Source organism: Halichoeres trimaculatus, unplaced genomic scaffold (assembly GCF_033239565.1).
Source record: "Halichoeres trimaculatus isolate MK-OKI-2021-1 unplaced genomic scaffold, fHalTri1.1 fHalTri1_scaffold_8, whole genome shotgun sequence".
Taxonomy (NCBI): Eukaryota; Metazoa; Chordata; class Actinopteri; order Labriformes; family Labridae; genus Halichoeres; species Halichoeres trimaculatus.
Genome location: NW_027437186.1, coordinates 8,967,435 through 8,987,986, shown reverse-complemented (window position 1 = coordinate 8,987,986; position 20,552 = coordinate 8,967,435). Strand labels below are relative to the sequence as shown.

The 20,552-nt window shown below is 41.8% G+C and overlaps 1 protein-coding gene across 1 annotated transcript in view; it reads right to left on the bottom strand.

Moving 5' to 3' along the window:
• Positions 1 to 20,552, bottom strand: part of ttc27 (tetratricopeptide repeat domain 27) — a 104,617-nt gene that overhangs the window by 72,530 nt on the left and 11,535 nt on the right. The window contains exons 2-5 of the mRNA XM_074675070.1: positions 17,867 to 18,050; positions 13,678 to 13,795; positions 9,791 to 9,931; positions 4,077 to 4,179 (exon numbers count right to left, since the gene is read on the bottom strand). Coding sequence (XP_074531171.1) covers positions 4,077 to 4,179; positions 9,791 to 9,931; positions 13,678 to 13,795; positions 17,867 to 18,050 — 546 coding nt within the window. The remainder of the gene's footprint in view (positions 1 to 4,076; positions 4,180 to 9,790; positions 9,932 to 13,677; positions 13,796 to 17,866; positions 18,051 to 20,552) is intronic.

The window sequence follows — 20,552 nt, the reverse complement described above, 5'->3', positions numbered from 1 at the left end:
ACATTAAAAAGACAAACAGAACCTGGAGGTGGAGGTGGAGGTGAGGGAGGCGCTCTGAGCTGCACGTCTACTCCTTCCTTTCTTTCCATCTGATCTGATTGTTAATTCGGCCTCGACAAAGGCTGCATCACGCAGGCACTGAGATCATCCAGCAGGAGAAAGCAGAAGGAGGTGGTGTATAATACATGATGAGGAACACACCCTCTCACTCCTATTCAACATTCATGGGGAGACGTTAAGTATGAGCAGAGCGCGAGAGAGATTTACATGCAACACAACAAGTTTGACTTTGGATTTATGGCAATATTTCAGCCTCTTAAATTTGTCGAGGATCAGGATGCACCAATCCTCATTTAGTGTATTGATCTGATACAGATTAAAAGTGGGGGAGGCCTGGGACAATAGGATCAATTAATTATTCAATAAATGAAATTAACTCAATAATTTTGCTGGTCTCAATATATCGCCATGTGCATGCCTGTTTGTACTTGTAGTTTGGGATAAAGCTGATGAAGACTCATCCATTAGGGGAGAAACAAACTGAACAGTCCAGTTGCCTCAGTTTGGTGCGATCAGAATAACACTGAGCTGGATGAGTGAGAATTTACATGGACACAGAGAGTGTAGTTCGCTACATCACAAAAGAAATTCTGCTTTTTTACTCAGTTTTTTACTCAAGTACAATTTTTGACTGAGAGACCATTTTTATTTTTATTGTTTGTTTTTTTGGATATCTAAAAGTAATATTTGAAAGTATTCCAATTAAATTAGTAAAAATACTCATGAGAAATAAAAGTTTATTGCATTTGAAAGGGTGTATTGCATTATTGTGATATGTTATTTTGATGACTTTAACAATAATAATTTGGTCTCAAAATAATACTGTCAATAATATCATTTATTGTCTTTATTTGTGGGACAATCTATCGTCCAGCAAAACTTGTTACTGACCCAGGCCTAAATGAGAGATTGGTTATTAGTGGCAAAGGGCTGATCCATAAGACAGATCTATTCAACTCAGCTCTATGCTTTCCTGTGTTTGTAACACCACTATGTCACTAGCACGTAATGCTTCTGTCCCGGGCCTCAAAACGTCTCTTCAAAAGGCGGTGTAATGTTGATGTTACAGAGACAAAGTTGACGTTTTTACAGCCTATGGCCCGTTCACAGCTTTTTTAAGGAACAAAATGTTTAACCTCGGCCTCATGGACTCGATCTCTGGCTATATGGACTTCTTTTGGACTCTTGTTTTAATGTGTGGACTGACATGCTTATTTATGTTTCTGTGTACATTCTGTCATTTGCTGGTGTTCGCAGCTTCTTTTGTTTTCTTGTTTGTCTATTTTATGCCATTATATCTGCGAAGCCATAAATGAAGTATTTACAAAATGGAAAAAAAGGGGGGCAAAAATGATACAAATGTAGCAGTTGTCACTTGGTTTGTTTGTGTTCACGAGGAAAAGTTTGTTGCGGTCCAAAGTTGTAAACAAATGCCACTGTAGCATTTATCTGGCTTATGTACCAGTGCTAGTTTTTAAGAGTCCCGACTGCATTAAAGTGATACTCCGTGATGGAACAAGTTGGGTCCTATCACAAGGTTTAGGGCAGAAATTACCCCTACAGCAGTGTTTTTGTGCAGCAGAAGCCCAGAGCACTTGCACCAAACACCCCCTCCCTGCTCCTCTGCCGGTTTCCTCTGCACTCAGACGGAGCCATATTTTACTTGACCAAAAACACAAATAAACGGACTCCCACCAAAAAAATCTGATACAGGTCTGCATTCACACTTTATTTAGAGAATTTTCAGCGCATTACTTTCACACAAAAACACCGCTAAATAAGGCTCTAGTTCTCATCGTGTCTCTTCGTCCTGGCAGACTACCTGCATTTGTTTTTATCTGGCACACCGCGCGTGCGGACTGATACACTAAGCGGCAAGCGCCTCGTAGCCAGCTGTGGCTCTGCAGTGGAGGTAGCGCCGTTTTATGACACGATGAGAACTAGAGCCTTATTTAGCGGTGTTTTTGTGTGAAAGTAACACGCTGAAAACTCTCTAAATAAAGCGTGAATGCAGACCCATATCAGATTATTTTGTTTGGTGTGAGCGCTCTGGGCTGCTGCTGCACAAAAACACTGCTGTAGGGGTAATTTCTGCCCTAAACCTTGTGATAGGACCCAACTTGTTCCATCCCGGAGTATCACTTTAAGGCACTTAATTTCTTTACTGCTCCACATGAGCCCACAAGTCATTTTCTTCAGTTCTTCAGTTTTTCAGTCTTCTCTTCTTCTGCTGCTGTGGTTGATTCTTCTACTCCTTCTTCTTCTTCTACGGTTTTGACTGTACAGTTGTCAACCTGGCTCATTACTGCCCCCATCCCTGCAGTGTGAGCCACAGTTATGAGTCAGTTGTGCCGGTTGCTGGGGCGTTTGTGTTCTCAATGCACAAGAACCACTACAGGGCTCAAATGGAAGTGAGCCGAGACCACCTATCTTTGGTGATCTCGACCCGCTTGTTTTGTCTTGCATCAGAGTGCAATTGCTGTGTTCACACATGCCCAAACAAACCGGGGTTTCAGGGTGGCTGCCCACTGTTTCAGAAAAACTGCCCCAAACGATCCAGGTGTGAATACACCCTCAGACAGCTGGCTACAGGGCCACGCTTGGACTACACTGTTTGTGAACATTTACAATGGATGAAATCTTGACATCCAACTGTTTTATAACAAAAAAAGTCCAACTCTCTGAGACACCAAAGATTTTATCAATCAAGATTTTTATACCTGACTGAAAATTTGTGTCTCTGTGTTAAAGGTTGGAATGACAAACTAACAATTCGTTATGAAAAAGTACCAGTGAATCTCAGTCAATATTGTTTTAACAGATGTGCGTTGAAATAGAAAACATTAAAGATGTGATTTTTTTAAACCTGTGAACATCTCATTTTAAGATGAGCCTGTGCAGTCCCACTAAACAAACAGTTTCTTTTAAAGCCCTTTAACAAAACACAGACTCATACAAAAGGCATTCAGTCAAGGAGTTTGTCTCAGTGTGGGTATTAAAGTATGCAGCCGAGGATAAGATGTGAAACACAGAAACATTCAGTCAGTGAGTCTGTTCTGACTGCACGCACTTAATAAAAGCTGCCACGCTGGTAACGAGCAGCACCACTGAAAAGAAAGATCAGGAAATTAAGTCAGCAGCACTTTCCCCACCGAGCACAATCTCACATCCAGAGCTAACATGATGGAGCAGCCACCCAGAGCCGCTGAGCGTGGGGATAAACAGATCTGCATGCTCTTCACAGCAGACCCCCCCTCACTTCCCTCCTCACGTCACTCGTAACAGGATTGTGAGGCCGACCGCTCCTCCAGAATATGGATCTGGCTGTTCTGTAGCCTGCACGTAGCGCTCACCCTTCACACTCTGTTAACCATCACACAACACACTGCTCTCCAACAAACACACCCACTCCCTCCAAACAATAAACTCCAGCCAGCAGCAGCAGCCGAGAGATGAGAGAGAAGAAGCTCTAATGAAACAAACATTTTATAAAGCCTGGAATAAAAACCCTGCTGCTGGGTTCGAACTGGAAAAGAGGAACCAAGCTTTTCTTTGTGAAGTCACTTTGTGAATTCACTTCACACACTGAGGTATCAAATCTCTAAACCACACAGGAATACTCTCATAAAACAGACCAGACTTTGAGTTTTGTTTGTGAAGTGAGGTAAAGCTTGGAGTTAAAATCAAATTAATAAAGAAATTTGTTTTTCGTTTGATCAAATTCAACAAAATATACAACCTAAAGTTTGATCCTGGCTTCAGACAGTCTACAGACTCTTTGCCCTTTTTGTACAATGTTAAGAAAAGAAACTCCAGACTGGGTTTGGGAGATAAGTATTCCACAAAGTCCCACAGGTCATCCTGGGCTTTCATCTTCTCGTTAAAAGCTCCAATCATGTCGTGCAGCACAGAAGCCTGTGGGTTTCTGTCAACAACTACGTCTGCCAAGTGAATGTTTCCATTAGCTTATCACACACCAATATAAACATGTCAAACGTCCAGATGTGCTCACAAACCTTTGTCCATGCAGCTTTTCGCCAACTCCAGGAGCTGAGGAGAGCAGGCCTCCAGGATCTGCTGGTGCAGGTTGATGTAACGTAGAGTCCACCAGGGCAGCAGCTGCAAAAACACGAAGGCAGACGGATGAGAATGTGAGGCTGCACTGTGGGGCGGTGGTTAGTGGTGTTAAGTCACAGACCGAGGTGTGGAGGTGTGTTCATGGTGTGGAGTTTGCATGATTTACCAAAATGATGAGGTCATCACATTAGGATCTCCTCAGGAGACATTGGAAGGACGGACCTCAAACACCAAGGTTTGCCAAAGGTCAGCCCCATAAACTGTATAAATATGGACGTAGTCTCTGCTACATCACCTGTCTGTTCTTGATGCAGAGTAATGAAGCTGATCGTTAGTGGGGGTCACATTGGATATGTTGCAGGCTTTGAGCTTCCTTTCTAAAGCTTGGTTTATGCTTGACGTGTCTGCAAGGTCTGCAGCTTCGTGTGGACGAATGTTGTCCTTTTAGCAGCCTCAGCCCATGGCAAGGTCCTTTTCACACGGAAAACTTCCACATTGTGCACCTCTGAAAATTTTTCAACTTCTGAGCGAAGAGACATGCACAAACCAGAGCTTCTGGTGTCTGAAGTACAAAAAACACAGGCAATTGTACACTTTAATACCCAGAGATCACCATGGTAACTTTGTGATGAATAATTCCTGATTGTGAAACTGTGGTCAAACTTAGCATCCCAAAGGTGCTCTGTTGGATTGAGATCTGGGGACTGTGGAGGACATTTGAGTACAGTGAACTCATTGTCATGTTGAAGAAACCAGTCTGAGATGATTCCAGCTTTATGACATGGAGCGTTATCCTGCTGGAAGTAGCCACCAGAAGATGGGTACACTGTGGTAATAAAGGGATGGACATGGTCAGCAACAATACTCAGGTAGGCTGTGGACTTTAAACCATGCTCAGTTGGTACTAAGGGGCCCAAAGTGAGCCAAGAAAATATCCCCCACACCATTACACCAGCAGCAGCAGCCTGAACCGTTGATACAAGGCAGGATGGATCCATGCTTTCATGTTGGTGATGCCAAATTCTGACCCTACCATCTGAATGTGGAGCAGAAATCCAGACTCATCAGACCAGGCAACGTTTTTCCAATCTTCTATTGTCCAGTTTTGGTGTTGCTGTGTGAATTGTAGCCTCAGTTTCCTGTTCTTAGCTGACAGGAGGGTCACCCGGTGTGGTCTTCTGCTGCTGTAGCCCATCTGCCTCAAGGTTGGACGTGTTGTGTGTTCAGAGATGCTCTTCTGCAGACCTCGGTTGTAACCAGTGGTTATTTGAGTCACTGTTGCCTTTCTATCAGCTCCAACCAGTCTGTCCATTCTCCTCTGACCTCTGGCATCAACAAGGCATTTTGGCCCACAGAACTGCTGCTCACTGGATATTTTCTCTTTTTGGGACCATTCTCTGTAAAACCTAGAGATGGTTGTGGGTTAAAATCCCAGTAGATCAGCAGTTTCTGAAATACTCAGACCAGCCCGTCTGGCACCAACAACCATGCCACGTTCAAAGTCTCTTTAATCACCTTTCTTCCCCATTCTGATGCTCAGTTTAAACTGCAGCAGATTGTCTTGACCATGTCTACATGCCTAAATGCATTGAGTTGCTGCCATGTGATTGGCTGATTAGAAATTTGCATTAACGAGCAGTTTGACAGGTGTGCCTAATACAGTGGCCGGTGAGTGTATATCATTTTAAACCATAAAAATCTGTTTGTTTGGGTTTTTTTGGTGGTGAATATATGGTTTCTGGTCTTTCTGCAGCTAGCCTTGAGGATTCTCAGTGAACAGCAACTTTTAGCACTTTCACATAGGCTTCTTTTTCTAAACTGGATGTTGCCCCTTCATCCGCCCCCATCAGGCCTCCAGAGGACTGACCAATCAAAGGGAGGGGGGTTTGTTGCAGGGAGTCTTGAAGAGACAGCAGGTAGAACAAAGTGTTCGGACAGAGGCTGAAATAAGGGTTTTATAAAGCACCATTGTGAGAAAAATAAGGATTGTTCTGAATCATTTTAAGCTACAATGAGGGCACCAGAGGACTCAAAAAAGCACAATTTCCCCTCTTTGAAAAAAATAAATGAGCTTCAGTGTCTTTTTCAAAGAGTTAGACTTAAAAAGAGGTCGTTCTATTCAGACCAAAATGGTATTTGATTGTTTTTCATGCATTCTTGTTTTGATTTTTTTACTTGAGTTGTGACATTTCGTGGGCAGAATTGTAAATCAGCCTCTCAATAAGTTGGAATAAAGTGAGTCTGTGGCTTAGATTCTTTTGCTGTTTGAAGAAAATGTGCACATCTGTTGGTTTTCCCTCATTTGGCTGAGATTTCAGTCACATACCATGAGGTCTGAGAGAACATGCTTAGATTAATAAATAAACACGAAACGCTGCTCTCGGCCCCTTGGGCACAAACAGAACACAAACAGTCAGAGTGGTGCTGCGGGAGCAAAGTGCTGACCGCGCTCTAAAAACAGCTAACTCCTTCGTTTTTAGCGTCTGACCACAACACAAAGCGGCAGCGAGGAAAAAGAAATGTCTCGCAGCGATGTAAGCGCTATACTTCTTTTTTACCCCCAAACAGGCTCAGCCCTGGCAGCCTCCTGCTCCCGCCGCGCGCTGAGAGGGTGGAAGTGAACCATGTAAAAGAGCTTATTTGTGTGTCAGGCAGGATATCTCCTGCCTCATTTTCTATGGAGGATGACCCCGGCCTCTGCTGCGTGGTTACATGGAGGTTTAATTGTCTGTCTCACTGAATCCTTATCCTCCAGCACACACACACACACACACAAACTAAGCATGTTCACGCGTATATTCATCACGTCCGTGCACATGTGCACACCTGTCTCCTAACCAGCAGAGCTTCTCCTTCTGCTTCCATATTTACTGTTGTGCAATGGGCTGTGAGCGGCTGCCAGAGGGAGTGAAATGGATGTTTGATACGCTGGAGAGGCTGAAAAACATCATCCAAGAGGAGCTGTGGCTCAGTCATGCTCTTAACTCCAACGCTTAAAGCCGGACCATTCCACCTCCCCGCTGCTTGCTGTGGACTGGTGATGGTAATTAATTCCCCTGTGTCTCATTAGCATTTAAAGAGCAAATTAACCCTAAATCACCTTTAGATGAGCAGCATTGTTCCACTGGTGTCTGCACGCCAACTGCTGCTGTGTGATGCGCAGCACGTTCTCTAACATCAGCATCACCGTGATTTCCTGCCCTGTGTGACTTTACATTAAACTGCTCTTCAGGAGGCTGTGACTTACAGAGAGCTGAGGCCAGAGGATACAGCTACTGGTCACAATTTACAACAATTACTCTGCATTTGGTTTCCAACAAACGGTACAGGTTAAAAGCAGAGAAAACATGTAGAAAATGAGCTCCGGTACAGATCCTTTAGGAGCTTAACGCTGCTTCTGTTGCCAAAATGGGAGCGCATCTTTATGGTGATGGAGGTTGTAAAGGAGTCGATCAGAAGTGAACTACAAACACCCTAATAAGACATTTTTCTAAGATCCCAAAGTGCTGCTGCATCTTGTGCATTTTCTATACAAAACACAATGTGCGCAGTCTTTGCCATTAAGCTCCAAACTGAGATCAGGTGCGTCCTCTTTCCACTGATCATCTATGGGATGTTCCTACAGCTTAACCCGAGTCCACCTGCAGTAAGCTCGGTGGATTGGACATGTTTTGGAAAGACACACACCTGTGTCTATATAAGGTCCCACAGGTGACAGTGAGTGTCAAAGCACAAACCAAGCAGGAAGTCAAAGGAACTGTTTCAGACAGGATTGTCTTGAAGCACAAATCTGGGGAAGAGTCCAGAAAAATTTCTGCTGTTTTGAAGGTCCCAATGAGACCAGTGGCCTCCATCATCATCAGAAGCTCAGAACCACCAAGACATTTCTAGAGCTGGTCGTCCATCTAAACTTAGCAATCGGGGAAGAAGGGCCTTAGGGTGCATTCACACCTGTGGCTTGTTTCCTTTGTTCCGATTCAGGGGCAAAAATAAAACAGTTATGACGGTTGTCACTTTGTTTGTTTGGGTTCACACAGCAAAAGTTTGTTGTGGTCCAAAGTTGCAAACAAATGCTACATGTGATCGATTTTTTTTCTCTTATTGGTCAGAAATCAAACCCGTAAGGTGGGGAGTTTCCTTATCTTCATGGAGCATCAACAACGTGCGTGGCTAATTAGCGTTATAGCGTTTATGGCTCATGTAACAGCGTGTGCTATATGATCAACAAATGTAGTTTTTAAGAGTCCTGACTGCATGAAGGCACTTCGATAAGGCACTTAATTTCTTTACCCCCCCATATGAACCCACAACTCATTTTCCTCAGTTCTTCAGTCTTCTCTTCTTCTGCTGCTGTTGTTGATTCTTCCACTCCTTCTTCTTCTACTGTTTTGACAATTACTGCTCGCATCACTACAGTGTGAGCCACAATTACAAGTCAGTTGTGCCAGTTGCTGGGGCGCTTGTGTTTTCACTGTAAAGGAACCGCTACAGGGCTCGAAATGGAAGCAAGCCGAGACCACCTATCACCTACCTCGACCCGCTTGTTTTGTCCTGCATCTTACTGTGTTCACATTTGCCCAAATTAACCGGGTTTCCGGGGGGGGGGGCTGCTCACTGTTTCGGTACAACCGCCCCAAACAAGCAGGTGTGAATCCACCCTTAGCCAGGGAGGGCACCAAGAACTTGATGGTCACTCTGTCAGAGCTCCATGGTCCTCTGTGGAGCAAAGAGAACCCTTTAGAAGGACAACCATCTCTGCAGCAATCCACCAATCAGGCCTGTATGGTAGACTGTCCAGACTGAAGCAACTCCTTAGTAAAAGGCTCATGTCAGCCCACCTGGAGTTCTCCAAAAGGCCTCTGAAGGACTCTCAGACCATGATATAGAAACTCCTCTTCTATGAAGAGACAAAGATTGAACTCTTTGGTGTGAACACCAGGCGCCATGTTTGGAGGAAACCAGGCACCACTCAACACCTGGACCATACCATCCCTACAGTGAAGCATGGTGGTGTCAGCATCTTGCTGTGGGGATGTTTTTCAGCAGCAAGAACTGGGAGACCAGTCAGGATGGAGGGAAAGATGAATGCAGACATGTACAGAGACATTCTAGATTGATCTCAGACTAGGGCGACAGTTCATCTTTCAGCAGGACAACAACTCTAAGACCACAGCCAAGATACCAAAGAAGTGGCTTCAGGAAGACTCTGTGAAGGTCCTTGAGTGGTCCAGCCAGAGCCCAGACATAAATCTGATCAAACATCTCTGAATAGATCTGACATGTCTCTGCACCTACACTCCCCTTCCAACCTGATGGAGCTTGAGAAGTGCTGCACAGAGGAATGGAACAAACTGCCCCAAGAGGTGAGCCAAGCCTGTGGCATCATATTCAAACAGACTTGTGACGATAAGATTTTTTGTCTTAAGTAGTTTTGTTTTTAAACAAAATTGAAACAAAAATTTTCACAGTCATCATGAATTAATGTGTAGTATTTTGAGATTATTTTTTTTTAATACATTTTGGAATGAGGCTGTACTTTCCAGATGCACTGTTTGTGAGAATGGTCTCTTTAAGGAGCTACATCTCCATGAAACAAACCTCACTGACAAGATATTTCAAAAAGAGCTGGTGACAGGACAGAAGACACTCTCACCTGTAAGCGGTCCATCTTGGAGGAGCACTTGGTGAGGATAACCCGGGCCAGCAGGAGGAGGAACGGGTTTTGCACCAGGCTGTAAACAGACTCTCCATCCAGGAGAAGGCTGGAGTGGGTGGCCTCCACCACGGTCTGCGTCTGTCGGGCAAAGACAAACTCTGGTTTAGACATCTCTGCTGAAAAATGAGAACTACTGAGGGCTTTAGGGACGAGCTCATGGTCTAAGAATAAAAAATAAAGACGTAAAGTGTTGAGAGGAGACATTTTTTCCTGGTAAATTTATCTTTTCAGCTGAAGTTTTTGAGTTCATATTAAAACAACTCTCCCTGTGATTTTTATATTCCACCACAGTTTGCATAGTTTCATCAAACCAGGTATATCTGTCCCCCATTCAGTCCCCAGTGTACCTGCATCCCAGCGCTCTGAGGCAAAGAAAAATACTGGTGGTCCTGTCAGCTGTAATGAATATCAGAAAAAAGACTTGAATCTGTTTTCCTTTTTTCTCTTCTTTTCTTATAAATCAGATCCACTTGACTAAAGCTGTACCATGTTTGTCCTCTCTTACCGGCGCTGTCATGCATATACAGACTACCTGCTTTACAGCCCGAGCTCCTTGATGTGACAGAGCTGGTGAATTATTGATGCCAAAGGGATTACTTTGATAAAAGAAAGAGCCTCTCTCCTGGTGTAATGGCAGTGTGAAAGCAATAATCTGCTTCCAGCACGACACGGCGTCCTCCTGCAGGAGTAATTAGGACCCCAGAGATGCCTCATAACTGACACTACTCCTGTTCGGTGTCCATCTACGACTCTCTGTGGTTCTGCTCACTTTACACACAGACATAAATTTATTTTACTGAGCTCAGCAAAGAATCAGAGTCCTGATCTCAAACTCTCCAGAAGGATAAACTGATTCTTTCCTTGATCCCTTTTTCGAAAACGGTACCAAGTTCCCATCTTCTGTAAATACATGAAATATAACGAGGAATAAAAAATGAGGTTTTAAATTTTTTAATGATTCTGAGATAAAGCTATTACATGAGACAGAGTCACTGAAAATAAACAGTAACAATTCAGAGTCACTCTGTTAGCTGGTAACAGAGTGACTCTGAAGCTGTCACTGTTGACTGATGGGGGACTGAAGTCACACAAAGGACCAAAACAACACAGTGAACAGAGCAACACTTCTTCAGCTGGTATTATCAAAGTGTCATAGACTCAGACACATTCATCCAGCAGGAGTTCATCTGCATGGATGAGTCGTTGCCTCTCAGACTGAATTAGATTTACCTGAGGAGCTGCAGTTGAGGGAGTCTGGTAAAAAAAAAAATATGTGTGTTGGTTTGATACACTCTCCATATGTGCTTTTCAACCACAGGAACTTTCCCCAGGAACTATGGGACTCTTTGAGGATCTCTGTGCTTTTTAGTCCTGGACTTATTAATCTACTGTAAGGGCTTATTTGTGGAGCACCCACGGTGTTTTCATTTCCCTCTAACTTCAACAAGATGACCCCCAGCTGTGGTGGACTTGGTTTAATACCTCCTGAACAATGGTTCTTCTCTGAGCCTGATAGTGTGAATGTGTCTCTGTCAGCTTCCAGTGTTCCAGTTTAAAGAGTGACCCTGTAAACTGGAGACCTTCAGCTGAACGTGTCAGTAGGATCCAATTTACAACGGCTGTTCAAACACAGAAGAAGATCATGGGAATGTATCCTAGTTTAGTTTTTTATATTTACATGCCAAAATATTCTCACCAGATAACTAATTAGTGATAATCTAAAACTATTTAAGAAGAATAAACATCCTGCTAAAACTCCTCTATGAACAGGGTCCCTCTTCAAGCTGAAACCATAGGCTGTATAAAACATGGAAGTAGCATCCATGACATCATCCGCCTGTTCCTGAAACGGTGAAATGAAGCCAATCCGCGGTTGCAACCACATTCGCTATGACGCCGGCTGTGAGATTCTCTTCAAGCAGGGCGCACAGCGGTCACGTGGCCTGACCTGTGTCTCTGATTGGATAATCAATTTGTTTTTTGAACCAGGCTGTAAATATGTTTTTTAATGCTGTAAAAGTCTGTTTTTATGGCTGGGTGTGTACATGACTTCTGGTCTTTCTGCAGCCAGCCTCAAGCAGATTCTCGATGAGCAGCAACTTTTAGCACTTCAGTGTTCACTTAATTTTTATTAACCGCACGTTGAACTTTGGCTGAAACATGGGCTAATCTCTACCGTCTTCATACTGTAAGTCTCAGTTTTGGGCTTTTTGAGACACCTTTGCTATCTGAGCTTGTCTCATTTCAAGTGGAGAACAATCAAAAACAGCCTCCTCTATGTTAACAGGGGCTGTTTTCCAAACCACCTACTAAATACTACATGTGAATTTCGTATGTAGTAGGCACTGCATACTGCCTACTGCTTTTTCTTGTAGTATGACTAATCTGTTGGGTCTGTTATGTAGTATACTACTCTGGTTTCTGGTTTCAGAAGCGGAGCTACAGATGAAGTTTTTTTTGCCTTTATTATAAATGTACATAAAAATCTATGGACAGATCTCAGCAATTTTATTAATCATATCACACAGAATCATTGTTCTTGATTTCTAATCTTACACCAAAAGTTAAATTGTTCACTGAAAATAAATCTGAAAGGGATATTTTTTTTGCAGCTGATGGAAAACCACTTCTATATAATCCCCTTATGGTTTAAAAAGTGAACAATTGGTTTATACGGGCTAATGAATTTGTAGAAGTAAACACCTCTTTAACGACTGGAAGTGACAAGATTTACTTGTGTTTCTTTGCGTTATTTCCCTTCTATCTCTCAGACCGTCTAACGTTAGTGTTGTCGTATTGTAGTTAAAATGCTGACTTATTCCAGTAGATGGTGGTAATTCACCAAAACCTGCCACCCACATGGACAAACAGCGTTAGTGCCGTGCATTGTGGGAAGCAGTATGCCAGGTAGACTGGTCAATTGCATACTGAGAAATTTTCCTGGATCAGTAGGACATCTGGGGATTTTTAGTGTACTGCAGATTTAGCAAGTTTTCACAAACTGACTACAACAGACTGAATTTCAGTCAAGATAGTTGGCACTGCTAGTGTAGTAGGGGGTTTGGAAAACGGCCATGCTAACTGTGGCAGAGGGTTTGTTGCTTCTATTGTGTCACCTTTGCTGAATGGCCTTCATAACCATGTTACTGCCCTCCAGTGGTCTGGTGGTGTAGTGCAACTAATTTATTTTTCCTCCAAACATTACTGGCCTGATTTGCATCATCTTCACAAGACTAGCCACAAAAACTAGACGTCCACAGGAACAATATAGTTCTTGGAATACCAGTGCCGGTTGCAGAAAGTTCCTTACTGTAGGAACCGTGGTAGAGTTAATTTTTTACCGTTTTTAGGTAAATAATCACAGAATGATGCAGGTGTGTGCATTATTCGACTAACTAATGACTAAACGATCAAACATCAACTCCCTCTGAATGTTGAATGTACCTTGTTTTAATAAATGTGTCATTTTTTACACAAGCAGAGCCTTGAGAGCACAACCACCAGGCTCAAGCTTCTTCTGGGATGATGTTAAAGAGCTGAACTCGAATAGCTTCTTGAATAAAGCTTCTAGGATCTTGAATCTAAAATCTAAATTGAGGGTCTTTTTCTTTGAAATTTAATTAATGGACTAAAAACATCTATAATTATTCATCGCAGTGTAATCAAACCTTCGCTCAGAGCGCTAATACACCAGGCCTGTACTCTGACCTCAAAGGATCACTTTATATTCTTTGTTAATCAGACATCTACTTGTGTTATCCTGTCATTTTGTAACTCTAAACCTCTAAATAAAGACTGATTGAGGATTAAGATTAAAAACATACCTGAGGGGAGAGCATGGCCGGGGGCAGCAAGTCTGGGATGGAGACCGGAGGACCAGTCCAGTTACTCTGTGCAAACATGTGGAGGCAAGCAACAGCCACAACCATCACCACCAGCTCCCTGCAGCAGAAGAGACAACACACAGAGCTTAGTGGACTGATAGATGGATCAGAACAGATGAGTAGAAAAACCTCTTCATGCTCTCAGGGTTTGTTAGAAAAACACTGACAAGTCATTTCCTCTGGCCTTCCTCAGCTCATAATTAGAGTCAAAAACAGACAACCAGCAGACATGCTTTGCTGCGTTTCTATTAGTCTGAGAGAGTGATGGAAGGTGATCCAATCATGATGAAAGAAGAGAAAGAGGAGGAGGAGTAATACGTGCAGCATCCAGCGTTTAGACGTGGACAGCTCCCCCCAGAGAGGGACAACGTTAAGCTGCCCTTATTAAAAATTAATAATTCATGTCAGACAGAATGAAGAAGGTGAAATCAGGATAAACAACACCCCTGGGAGAGGGATAAAGTGCTCCCACCAACAAAACCCTGAGCACCAGGCGAGTGTGAGGATGTTAATGAGCGTGCTGACATCAGCAGCTCACACCAAGGATTCTCCTCCACATGATGTCTTTGTTAATAACTGGATGCTGCTGGATGAGGATGTGGGGCCGATATTCAGACATACTGTCCAAACACTACAGAGCTGCTGTGTGGCGTGACAAATGCTGATGCTGTCATGTCTTGAGTTAAAGCCAAAACATCAGTAATCTCATATGGAGCCATAACAACTAGAGCTCCCCCTGGTGGCTGGATTCAGTACAGGTCCAAAAGCCTACCTCTCCCTTTATAATGACACATGGCTTTCTGGAACAAACTTTCTGTTTGAAAATGTATCTGCACACAAATTTAACTTTCTGATAAACCTGCGACCTGTAGGGTCAGACTTCATGTGTAGGAACCAGATCTTGGAGACGTGATGATGCTTCTAAGAAATTGTTTAGTTATTTGTGTACAATGGTAAATCAACACTTTTTGGTATCAGGAAACAAAGTCATAAAAAGTTTGTTAAAAAGTTTCTTCCCTTGTTTGAGTCTTAGTTAAATGTGTGAATCTTTGTTTTCTTCTCTGAGTCACAATAGCAGATCCATTAAAAAAGAGCACTTTTTTTAAATTGAATGGACTCATTTGATTTGAGAAGCCCTGTTCAATTTATCTATTCATTTCATTTTTCTATTTAGTTGTTTCATTGTTTATCCATTTGTTAAACCCTGATATTACAGCCGTGCAGCCATGACAGTGAAATGTGATTTATGATAAAGCTCTATTTTGGGGATAAAAATTTTCAATAAGAATATTATGGAAAAAAATAAATTAGACATCGGTGCATAGCTTTCACACAGATTTACACAGACACATACACAAGCACCCATCATTCAGCCTGTACAGCATCAGGAGGACACCCTGCGGTGAGTAACCTGCTGAATGAGTAGAAAGAATGAAACCTTGTTGTGCACAAGTGGTGAACGATAAGGGTGAACGATTATGGAAAATAATCTAATTGCGATTTTTTTGGACCAATATTGCGATTTAGCTTGCAATTTTTGGGGTGATGTTTATCCTCTACATTATTCACTAAACACAAGCAATAAACCATTCTACAGTATGATCAACACAACTTAGGATACTGTCAAAACAAGTTTTTCCTGTATGCCAGGCCTACATGTTATGATAAAATGAGATGAATTAAAGCATGAATTGATACAAATAACATATCTTGATTTAAATATTATAATCACAGTAGAATACTGACTGATTAATTTAACTTCAAGCCTTGTAGACGTGTAATAAAATGATCATAAATTCCCTTAAATACAACCAGTGAAAGAAACAAAGCACTGCAGAACAACAAGCCTGCTATGAACAATAAAATAAAAATAGATGTGAATCCTCTTGTCTATGGATCTCACACTAAATAAAGTGCAGAAATGTATATAAGACCAAATCTCTGGCTGAAATATGAAATATGTCAACATGTAGAATGCACTTTTTTTTATATAATAATAAAGAAATACTGTGTGAACATAAATTAAAATATTAAGTGTATAAAAATCTTACTGATCCCTCGTCAGCAAAAAACACAAACTAAAGTAAACACACTTTGATTTTTATTAATTTATTTATTTTTAATTGCAGCCTTTGCAATTTAAAAATTGCATTCTTTTACATTGGGATGTTGATTTCAATTTGATTAATTGTTCAGCCCTACTGCAAGATTTGGCAAAATTGTGTGATTCTGATTATTTCGGACAATACTGTGATTTAAAAAGTCTGGACACCCCTCTGCTTGTCCAGAAAGAAAACAGAGAATTGCAAGAAAGGGATTTGAAGTTGTACTAATAAAAGGTCTAGTTTAGAAGAATTTCTGTGTTGACAATTTTATGGCGTTCTAGTTTTTGTTTTTTATTAGTTCGTGCCTCATTATCATAAGAAGCTGCACGCGTACAGGGTTAGGGGGGTGGAGGAAATAAAAAAAGTTATATGACATAACAGGATTTTTTTGTTTGACAATATCAAAATTGGGATTCTTTTTCAAAAAAATATTTTCTTTTTTTCCTTTTTTTCAAATTCTTCATTTCAGTCTTTGTTTATGAACTGGATTGAAAAAAAAATTCCCACTTTTCTCCAGCAGAGGGTGAAATGTTTGTCTCTGACTCACATGATGTGCATTTTATGGGAAAATATGGCTCCTGATTATCATCATCATTTAACCTTTCATATGGGCTTGTGTTAGAAAATCCACCTAAAAATTGAAAAAATCTTAAATAGAAGAATCGCAATTTAAATTGAATCGGCACCCCAAAAATCATAATAGAGGCAAATCACAAGAATAGCATACCGTCCCAGCCTTACAGGCTGATGGGTGTCAAAGAGATTAAGTTTGTTAACACATGGATGCATGTTAAGTCATTTAAACTGCAAATCACAGCCTTTTGTAGGAACATAATTGCACATTCTTAAATTGCAATTGTAACTCAGTTAATCACGCAGCACAATTGTACACAATACTTGTTGGTAGAATTACATGGCTTAGAGGAACTTTGGAAAGAAACCAGTACTCTAGTTTGGGGTCCTGATGCACTTCCAGGGGAAACTGGTCCATATGAAGCCATCAAACATTGTCTATGTACCATCATATTTCTTTTACATCTGTCAAACAGGGCACAGAAGCATTAAACTATATTTTTCTTTGACTAGGGCGCCTCACATCCTCCCTACAGGAAGTCAGGCATATTTGACTTTTCTTCCTGAAGAGAATGATGACATTTGTGCTGTGTGGTGTTAGTACAAGTTTTAGACTTAAGATGAAAATATCTGTTAGAGTCACATTTTAGTTTTTTATGACTAATGTAGTTTTAGTCTTATTTCAGGAAACTCACTTTAGTGCAGACACAATGTAAAGCTGCTGTGCTGTTTCCACTGATCTACCAGAGTAAGGAAAGGTGATAGTACAATAAACTAAACGTGTCCAACAGATTGCCTTGCTTTATTTGTATTTTAAACACACAGTGGGGGAAATGTCATGGATTTTAAACTGACGTTGACACTTAACCGTTGACATTTATCTTTCAGCATCATCTCCTTAACAATAAAAAAACGCACGTTGATTTGAGTTTTCATCATCTGTTAATTATTTCAGCTCCTTATTGTTGAGGATGGTTGGTTGGGGTAAAAAAAACACTGGTGCTTCCAGATGAAATTGTGTAACAGAGGAAAGTTTGCAGAGTTCTGGCATCAACATTTTCTGTCTTTGTGATCCTCTTAAGTCTGAATCTGGATTATTTCTCTCTGATCAAGTTTCTTTTTGCAAATCAAACAGAAAGGCCAGTTTGATTTCCTAATCCTGCATAGCAATAAAACAATCTGGATGGAATCTCTGACGATCCATTTAGCTCCACGTAATAGAAATATTAGTGGCCAAACTTTACCAAATGTGTGATTCCTCTCACAGTGGACAGAAGCAGAAGCTGAGTCCCAGTGTGAGGACGTTAAAGAGCTCTGAAGGTCACAGCAATAACATTTATTAAAAGTTTAATCAGACCTCTCTGACCCTTACAGCTGTTACAGATAGTTTCAACACGTTTAGGGACTCGTGGATTGTTTCTGACAGCTGCTGCTCCTCCCTGCTGCCTCACCTGCTGGTCTGGTCGTTGTCAGCTCCAGAGGTCAGGTACAACAGGACCCGTCTCTCCAGGTAAGCCTCCATGTCCTCACCCTTGCTGCAGCTGCCGTCTCCTGCGAGCAGATCTGAAACCAGGGGGCTCAGCAGAACCGCCTCGAAGTCCCCCTCCATCAGGGACTCCAGCAGAGAGCCCACCTCTGGAAGAGCACAGATCACAGAGGTGAACTTTGAGCTGGACTGGGAGTTTAATGCAGGTGGTCACATTAAAAAGGTCACTCAGTGGAAACAATGTCACACAGAGAGGCTCAGAGACACACAAGCTTTGAAAGATTCTGCAAAAGACTCAGATTAAACAGTTTCAATCAGATCAAAGTGACACAATCTCAGTGTCAGGGCTGGATGATTTATTACATTTTCAACAGTATTACAGCATGATATGATTTTTATAACACTAAAAGCCTCAGAGATAAAGGATAACAATTTCACCTTTAAGCTCAAATACACTGCCTGGCCCCAAAAAATGTGACATCAAAAAAGATCACACACTCAAATATTTTGTTGGACCACCTTTAACTTTGATTACAGCACACATTCACTGTGGAATTGTTGCTTCTGCAATGTCACAAGATTTTCTAGGGTGTATAAAGATTGGACTCTGGAGCAATGGAAGAAGGTCATGTGGTCTAATGAGTCCAGATTGACCCTGTTCGAGAGCGATGGGCCATCAGGGTAAGAAGAGAGGTAGATGAAGTGATCACCCATCATACCTAGTGCCTACCGTCCAAGCCTGTGGGGGCAGTGCTCTGATCTGGGGTTGCTGCAGTTGGTCAGGTCTAGGTTCAGCAACAGTGTGTGCTCAAAGAATGAGGTCAGCTGACTACCTGAACATACTGAATGACCAGGTTATTCCATCAATGGGGTTTTTCTTCCCTGACGGCACGGCAATATTCCAAGATGGATTCATCGGGCTCAGATTATGAAAGAGCAGTTCAGGGAGTATGCGGTATCATTTCCACACATGGATTGGCCCCCACAGAGTCCAAACCTGAACCCCATTGAGAATCTTTGGGGTGTGCTGGAGAAAGCTCTGCGTAGCGGTCAGGCTCTACCATCATCAATGAAGATCTTTGTGAAAAGTTAATGCAACACTGGATGGAAATAAATCTTAAGACGTTGCAGAAGCTTATCAAAACAATGCCACATCCAAACCCATGCAAAGTCAGGTCAGCATTATGGCCTCTGCTGATGATACACTTTAAAAAGCCCCATCAGAAACAAATGGGTGATATCATGGACAATACATCTGTGTGTTATACAATTAGGGGTGCAACGGTTTCAGATTTTGGTATACGGTTATGGTATGAGAAAAAACCACGGTTTTACGGTTATTATTATAGACATAAAAAATCCCATTGGCATTCTTTGAAAATATGTTTGTTTTTTCCCACATTGTTTAACAGTTGCTTTCTTTGAAACAAACACAGGACACAGATAAGTGAAAAAAAGTTTATATCTCTGAAATGAAATATAAGCTACCTTGTTGATTTAAACATTCATGGCAGCAGTCACTGTATTTATTTTGAACAGAACAGACTCAAAGGCTGCTAGACAAACTATAATATAGTAGGCCCACTAGGTTGTGGTCTTTTTTCTACATTTCTTAATTGCACCACTGGGCATCCTTCTTGTAGCCAAAATGCTTCCACACTGCCGACCTCAAGCGTTTTTTTGGTGGACAGAGGTCGTTTTTGTTGGGTTGAGTTTCAGGTGTATCTGCCTGCTCAGCGATGTCTGCCATTAGCTCTTTGCTAACGTAGCCACCATGGTTAGCTGAGCTTGTTTCTCCTGGGGTTCGTGGGCTGCAGCTCCTATGTCTGTGCCACGAACAATGGTCCCTGCCTATCTTGATTTGTTTTGCAACCACTGTTTCACTTTTTCTCTCTGTATCTCCTAGGCTGTGTCCGAAATGGCATACTAACGTAGTACTCATACTAAGTGTGACGTCAAAAATAGTATGTAGTGCGTTCACATTGAATAGTATGAAAAGATTGTGTTCGCGAGAAATACCCGGATGTATACTATATCGGTAAAAATTGTAAGTATGGGAGGTGGGCATACTAGTCGCACTGACACGCCCCATAATGCATTGCGAGCCCCGTATTTATAAACGTAAAAAGAGAATGAGATGACAAGATGAGAAGCAACTAAAATGGACTTTGCTCTACAGGGAAACCTAAACGTAAGTACAAAGAAATAAAGTGCCTGAGGTGACGGACGGATTGTCTTCGTGTCTGCGAGCAGTAAACATTTTTTAATTTTTTGAAGAGTGATGAATTCGTCTTGAGACCGGTGTTAGCTAAAAATCATCCACTAGCGTTTTCAAAATAAAAGCACCTTTTATTATCTCCTTTAAGTTCTTTAACGCGTTTGTAAATTGGCCTCTTGTTTTGGAGAGGACCGGAAGTTTCTTCGATAGCATATTGGCGCTCTTAAAAGAATGTCCGAAATGTCGAAATTAAATTTGTATTCATGCGTTTTATGGCCCAAATGACCACATTTTGGTTTTCTACGTGATGACTTTCTCGCTTAAAATGTTCTTAAAACTTTCAAATGTGGCAAATCAACAGAGATATTTGATAGCCTGGTGTGCTTCCATAGACTTATGTGTGCTTCCAATTTTTGTCGTCGGAGGTTTTGAA